This window comes from Setaria italica, chromosome IV, assembly GCF_000263155.2.
Source record: "Setaria italica strain Yugu1 chromosome IV, Setaria_italica_v2.0, whole genome shotgun sequence".
Taxonomy (NCBI): Eukaryota; Viridiplantae; Streptophyta; class Magnoliopsida; order Poales; family Poaceae; genus Setaria; species Setaria italica.
Genome location: NC_028453.1, coordinates 17,621,031 through 17,628,667, shown reverse-complemented (window position 1 = coordinate 17,628,667; position 7,637 = coordinate 17,621,031). Strand labels below are relative to the sequence as shown.

Sequence of the window (7,637 nt, the reverse complement as noted above, 5' to 3'; positions counted from 1 at the left end):
TTCTGTTTTTGGAGTTGGATCTGTGCATTTGCTATACATATAGACAGCTCTGGTATTTTTTTGGAGTTGGTGGAGTGGAGCTGCAATGTGGTCGAGTTGGTGGAGTGGAGCTCAAAAATTTGGAGTGGAGTGCTCCCAATAAATCCCTCGTTATCGATCGATGGACTTTAGGGCACGTTTGGATGGAAGCCATCGCTCGCCCTTCCAATATTTTAGGGTTGACTCCTACGCCTTTCTCTGTTTGGATGGAGGCCCAAAATTGATGAGCCTACGCTACCGACGCCCACGCACGTTACTTTTTCTCACCAATCATGGACGAAATAAGGGCAGCTATTTTTTCTGCCAAATATTGGCGAGCCAGCGAATTGGCAGGGCATGCTTGCCCTTAATGTTTTGGTTTTAGTGTAAACCATTTTCCGAAGTGTCAGCGTCAAAGTGTCTTGCATTGTGCCTATTGTATGGACTCTAATAATGATCCGATCCTCCTGAAAGGAATCGGTGCTTGTAGCCTAAAAGATAGGGATGAATTAGGTAACTTAAGGGGTGTTTGGATCCTAGAGCTAAAGTTTAGTCCGTGTCACATCAGATATTCGGATGCTAATTAGGAGGATTAAACATGAGCTGATTACAAAACTAATTGCAGAACCCCTAGGCTAAATCGCGAGATGAATCTATTAAGCCTAATTAATCCATCATTTGCGAATGTTTACTATAGCACCATATTATCAAATCATGGACTAATTAGGCTTAATGGATTCGTCTCGCGATTTAGCCTAGGGATTGTGAAATTGGTTTTGTAATTAGCCTATGTTTAATACTCCTAATTAATGTCCAAACATTCGATGTGACACGGACTAAAGTTTTGCCCGGGGATCTAAACACCCCCTTAAAAACTTAACCTATGGTTTCCACTACTTTGCATCAAAACATAAACTAGATCATACTATCTAGATGTGCAACTACGATTGATCTAGTGTGAAACCCTCATCCCAAAATAAGTTTTGCAACCTATAGCCAATCCTATCAAGACTACTCTACGAAAGTAAAAGCACACAAGTTGCAAATATGAAATGCGGAAATGTAAGGAGTGAATGAGAGGAAGCAAACTCTTGACACAAGGATTTATCCCGTGGTATTGATAGGCACTAACCCACCACTAGTCCATGTTGTTGAAACACTCACACAAGAGTAATTCTTCCCAGTCACCAAGTCTCTCCTAAGGTGCCCCTTGACTTGCCATAAAGGCTTGACCACTAAGGCTCACGCCAAGTCCCTCGGTCACCTTGATGCCGTCTTCACTAAGGAGCTTCTCCACGAAGGAAGGGGGTCTCCACGTCTCCCGCATAAGGTCGTCGACGCCGCTCCATACCAAGCCGGAGGGTCGAAGACTTGCCGACGAGCCACCAAGTCTCCAAGGTGCCGGCACACCTCTTGTACAGTAGTGGTTCACTCTACAGCAGTGGTTCACTCTAGAACCTGATCACAAGGTTGGCACACCTTGCACTCACTCCTCTCTAGGCCTATCCTAGCACTAATCACTCTCCTAATCTTGTGCTAAGCCTTTGATGTAGCACTTAAGCACTTTCAGTGGCATGGATGTGTTCTTCATGAGTCTTGATCTTCAATACCTCCCTTGACGCTCCAGCAACACCAAATGGGCGAGTGGGAGTATAAATAGCCCCAAGGGCTCAAAGAGTCGTTGCTCCAACGGCTAGTAAAAAAGGATATCATCGGATGTTCCAATGGTCTATTTTTGACCTACATCGGAGCATCCGGTGCAACTAGCGTTGGACTCCCCACGCCCAAATTCCTTAGAAATTTATCCGACGCTTTATCCGATGACCCATCGGATCATCCGGTACCACTACTCACGTCACATAGCCATTGGATCCCCCTGATGTCATTGATCTGAAGCTTTTCCCGATGGTGACATCATTGAACCTTCCGTGTGATTTCGAAGTAAATATGCTTCGTCCGATGGTCAACTACATAGGGCATCGGAACATCCGGTGCTATAGGGTTTTTTTTGCCTGCTCAGCGAGTTGCTCCGACGCTTGTAAAATGACCCCTCATCGGATCATCCAGTGCACTCCAGATTTTTCCTGTTTTCCCCCGTTGTACCAATTGCTCCGATGGTTAGTTCGACGCTTGCTTTGGTTGGCCATTGGAACATCCGATTGTGCATTTTTTCTTCTAACTCGTCCAATTTAAGCACCAAAGATACCGTCACTTAGATGGTCTAGAATTATTCTACCTTTGGATTTTTTTTTTCTATCATTTGGATGCTTCAATATCATACAATAATCCTAGATATCATGGCTTGGATACTCAAATATCATGACTTGGATACTCGAATATCATGACTTGGATATTCGAATACCATAACTTGGATGTCAAGAATACCATCGTTTGGACCTTGCCATGATTTGGTTTGCATTCTTGGAACCTAGAAAACCTACAAGGTACATGCTAGACAAAGCATTAGCCTCAATAACTATGTTATCAATCAATCACCAAAATTACAAACTATGACTTAATGAGACCATGTTCGCTACACCTCCGGTTTGCATGCTGTCAGATATTGCATCCATCTTGCGACATTCCCCGAAATCGTCTATCAGTCTGTTTACATCTAAATTACTCCTATGCCGTCTTCTAGTGAAGGACTTTTCTCAAGCACCTGCTCGACTGTTCCCTCTGGTACACAAAGGAAAAAAATAAAATGGCAAATGAAAACAAAACAATCGTCCAGCATATGCCGCTGCCGCCACCGACTTTGGTAGTTCTCGTAGACATGTGTGGTGTCGTTCACACACTGAATTATTGCTCGACATCTTTTCTTTGGTCCTCCAGAGTCGGTCACACCTTTTGCCATTCTTGTTACAGTACTCCCTTCGTCCTAAAAAGAATGTAACTCGCACTTTTCGAGGAGTCAAACAGTTTTAACTTTAACCAAATTTATAAAAAACGTACTAACATTCATATCTTCAAATAGATTTAGTATGAAAATATATCGTATGGTTAATCTATTATTATTTATTTTGTACCATTTAACTATTTTGTATAAATTTGGTTAAATTTAAAATTGGTTGACTTTTCGGATAGCAAGAGTTGCAATTTTTTAGGACAAAGGGAGTAGTTCACTGTCACCCGACACAGGTTGATAGTGGAACCTGGGTCTTGGAGGACCAAGGCATTATCATTGCTACGGTACTAGTATAGGATATAATTATTGACATTAAAGACGGTGTCATATTACCTCCCTATGTAATAGATGAACATAGATATCATATTTATTCTACTTTTTATTTTGGAAAATTAGTAGGTGAACATTTTGCAGAAAAAAGTAATGCATCTAGACACGTTCAAACACTAAACAGAAGGTGAAAGTTCCCTACTGGTGGTGGTGTAGCTGTGGTTTTATGGTATACATTCATGCTTCATTGATAGAGCAAATTCACCGAATCAACGTGTTAGGCATAGTGGTGCAAGTGAAAAAGTCTATTTATGTCATTGTAATAACTAAGAGTATCCATAATCTTACTAAAATCCAAACAGATGGTCTGGAATAAGTTGGGAAACATGTAAAAAAAAATCAGTTCCACAGATGTGCTACGTGATCCACTAGGTATGGGAAAAAGAACCAGATCGGTTCACTGGTTGGACCGGAAAAATCATGAACCAATGATCTGACTTGTTAGGTTTCAAATAAAAGGTCAGCCAGGCAATTGAATCGGTTGAACCGGCTGGTTTTTATATTTAATATCACATGTATTATGACATGTAATTATGTTTGCGTACATATATGATAGAAAACTTGCATATTTCCCATACAAATCATGAAAATTAATATTATATATTAATAAATAATGAACCACTACCGGTAGCCTGACCATTTTGATTTATGATCTTGGTTTTGGTTCTATGCCACAAGGTTCAAAAAACAGCCAAAAAAGATGTTACACACGTGTGCACGTAGAGGAATCCATCATGTTATGGCTAACTGCAAGGCATTTGCCTAATAATCAAATTTTAACATATTTTCTTATTTTTCTTTTTTCTAAAATAAAATTTATAAAAAATCGGTAATAACCATCTAGATCCATTTAATTGGATGGTTCATATTCACTTCGGAGTACCATAGCAAATCAATCAGATTTGTTGTATCATGAACCAAGTCGATCAGCTCACAGTTTTGCCTGTCTTGACCAGCTTGGCATGGCAAGCGCTTTGGACACCCTGTGCGGCCAAGCCTACGGAGCCAGGCAGTACAACCTCCTCGGCATCTACAAGCAGCGCGCCATGCTTCTCCTCACCATCGTTAGCATCCCCCTCGCCGTCGTCTGGTTCTACACCGGCGAGATCCTCCTCCTGTTTGGCCAGGATGCGGACATCGCCGCGGAGGCCGGCGCCTACGCCCGGTGGATGATCCCGGCGATCTTCGGGTACGGCCTGATGCAGTGCCACGTCCGGTTCCTGCAGACGCAGAACATCGTGCAACCGGTGATGGCGAGCGCCGGCGCGGCCGCGGCGTGCCACCTGGTCGTCTGCTGGCTGCTCGTGTACGGGCTCGGGATGGGCAGCAAGGGCGCGGCGCTTAGCAACGCCATCTCCTACTGGCTGAACGTGGCCGTGTTAGCCGTGTACGTGAGGATTTCGAGTGCTTGCAAGGAGACATGGACCGGGTTCTCCACAGAGGCCTTCCGTGATGCGCTCAGCTTCTTCAGGCTAGCGATCCCATCCGCTCTGATGGTCTGGTACGTGATACATGTTTACAGTTTCTTGCATGATTTGATCACAAACTGACTGTACGTGGCACACATCATCGACAGTGACACTGTGTGCTAATAATGTTGCAGCTTGGAGATGTGGTCATTTGAGCTCGTTGTGCTCCTTTCAGGCCTTCTTCCCAATCCCAAACTGGAGACATCCGTTCTATCAATCAGGTTTGGTAAATTCAAGTTACTACAAATTTGATTTGGGTTATGCCATACCTCTTTGCTGAACAAGTATAGCTGCATATGTCACAGCCTCAACACTTCTTCCTTCGTGTGGATGATCCCCTTTGGTCTTAGCTGCGCCATTAGGTAACCTTCTGAAACAAATCCCTGGTACCTCTCCAGCTCCTCGTTCATGCCATCTTGTGAGGATCATATGGTACTCCCAGTGCAATGCAGCCAAGCTAATTGGCTGTGTCGACCTTGACTATCATGCAGCACTCGCGTCTCCAATGAGCTTGGTGCGGGACGTCCCCAAGCCGCCCGCCTAGCGGTGCGAGTGGTCCTGTTCTTGGCCGTTGCCGAAGGGCTGATCGTGGGACTGATCCTAGTGTGCGTGCGCTACATCTGGGGGCATGCCTACAGCGACGTGGAGGAGGTGGTGGTATATGTGGCCAGGATGATGCTGGTCATCGCAGTGACAATATTCTTCGATGGAATCATGACTGTTCTTTCAGGTACAGAGTTCCAAAAATTTAGCTGACGCATTTCTCTGTGGAAAATATTCATATCTTGCAAGCAGAACATGGACTGTAGGAAGCTGTCCAGTTCCAATAGGAATTCAAAAACCCCTTCTAGAATGTTTTGATGCAACTGTAGGTGTGGCTAGAGGCTGTGGATGGCAGAAGATTGGTGCTTGCATTAACCTTGGTGCTTACTATATTGTTGGCATCCCGTCAGCATACCTCTTAGGTTTTGTCTTGTGTCTCGGCGGCATGGTGCGCTTTCTGTTTCCCTTGAATCCAAAAAAAATAAAAGCTTGTGTTTGCAGGTAAAGGTTAGTTTCCAGAAGTTTTTGTCTAATGGGAGTGCATATTACTGACAAATAGGGTCTTTGGATGGGCATCAACTGTGGGCTCTTGGTACAGCTCTTGCTACTCATGATTGTCACAATGTGTACTAACTGGGATAAAGAGGTATGTTGGATAAGATCAATTTTATTAGCTCTGCAATTCTATAGATAATTAAGTTACTTCCATCTCCATACATTTGGATTTGAAATAGAAAAATTGCTCGCACAATCGCATGATACATATTTGGAACTCTATCTACTATTTGGTATACAAATCTGATGCCTGATACTGAAAAGTTTGGTTTCCATGGTATACTATGCAATGAGCATAATACCTCTTGCTTATTCACAGTTATAATCTGGGCTTGCCAAAATAAGGGCTATTTTACACTTGATTAATAAGAGAATTTTTTACAGTTTTATTTTTCTTCAATAATGGCACCAACTATTTTATGCGTTCTTATATGCAAATTCATGTATGAAAGTCACCTGCTTTGTCAAACTTTGAATCCACAGGCCGCAAAGGCAAAGGACAGAGTGTTCAGTCCTCTTTCTTCCAATTTCGACACATGAAGACGTAAAAAGGGGGTGAAAATGGACCCGACAAATCCCGTCATGTTTTCTATATTCATCCCACCCGTTTTCGTATTTTGGGGGAAGCCTGAAGATGGGGCCAAAATGATTCTAGTGTTTTTTTTCAACTGTTTTTGTATTTTCCATTTATTCAGAAATCACTTTTTAACTACCTTTCTAGCTTCCTCAGTTAATTCATTTATGTGAAAGGGAGTTTGAGATTGCCATGAACCATTGAACTATATCTATGTGAGTGCGTATTTATGCTGGTGAGGCTATATATCTGTGTTTTAGAATTACGTTTGAGTTGGATATGACCTTGTACAATGAACTATGAGTCGGTGTTCCCTTTGTCCTTTTGGTTCCCATTGATTTCGTTGTCTTCCCTTTCCTTTGAGTTCATTTTCTACATCATGCAAATCCCATCATGTTCTTGTCCGATCCTTACCTTCGTTTCTATTTTCAAGACAAAGTATGAAAATGAAAATAGGAGATGGGTTTTCCGGACCAGTCCCATTCGTTTCCCAGGTAAAATAATGATATATACTTTAGAACTAAAAATGATTACCATATTGTATATAATAAGGCTTTGCACTCATCGATTCAATGTCTCCAAGTTGGAGCTGAATATATGGAACGCTGCAAAAGTATTAGTAGAATAAATGATTGGATCAAACATAGTAGTTACATGGTAAATTGATAATTTGTGCAATATTTAAGTCAGTTCATATAAGCCAACCGTAGTGCTAATAAGGTGGCTCGTCTGCTTTCTAGGGCGACTGAATTTGTTGCTTTCTCAATCCTCAGACAGTGTATTCCCGGTTGCATCAGGATATTGTAATTTCTGAATGTTTATGTTGAATGAATGAGCCAACCTTGACCGTAGAAAAAAGTTCGTTCATGTTGAAGCTAGCTAGGGAACACAATCGTGGTTTTGCATATTTGAGTGGGATATTAAGAATTCACAAATATTATAGTCCATTGTAGAGGCTATTTATATGAAATTTGTGGTTTAGATGAAATTGACTATAAAAATGCCCAAGGAGTTGTCAAAAGATTGCAGTAACAAGGGTCAAATGGAGTACCTATCCTGTTACAATTAGTGAACTATGTTTGATGAGTGGGTTGGGGGCCTATTGAGAGACAATAGAGGTTTGATTTCTATCAACCACACGAACACATGGTCCGCATGACTTGTGATATTATGGGATAATTTGGGTCCAAATATTTTTTTCTCCAATTTTTTTCTTTTTTTCATTGTGAACAAAATCATA

General features: G+C 42.0%; 1 protein-coding gene across 3 annotated transcripts in view; it reads left to right on the top strand.

The window, feature by feature from the left end:
• LOC101761360 (protein DETOXIFICATION 16) overlaps positions 1–6,719 on the top strand; it is a 12,950-nt gene extending 6,231 nt beyond the window's left edge. Inside the window, exons 2-8 of one of the 3 annotated variants that reach the window (XM_012845621.2) lie at positions 4,213–4,757; positions 4,860–4,946; positions 5,031–5,087; positions 5,217–5,455; positions 5,577–5,716; positions 5,828–5,914; positions 6,307–6,719. In XM_012845621.2, the coding sequence (XP_012701075.1) occupies positions 4,213–4,757; positions 4,860–4,946; positions 5,031–5,087; positions 5,217–5,455; positions 5,577–5,716; positions 5,828–5,914; positions 6,307–6,363 (1,212 nt within the window). In that variant the 3' untranslated portion in view covers positions 6,364–6,719. Of the gene's footprint in view, positions 1–4,212; positions 4,758–4,859; positions 4,947–5,030; positions 5,088–5,216; positions 5,456–5,576; positions 5,717–5,769; positions 5,915–6,306 lie in introns of those variants that run through there. The other 2 variants (XM_004965311.2, XM_022825924.1) reach the window with 2 other exon arrangements.
• Positions 6,720–7,637: the final 918 nt, after the last annotated feature.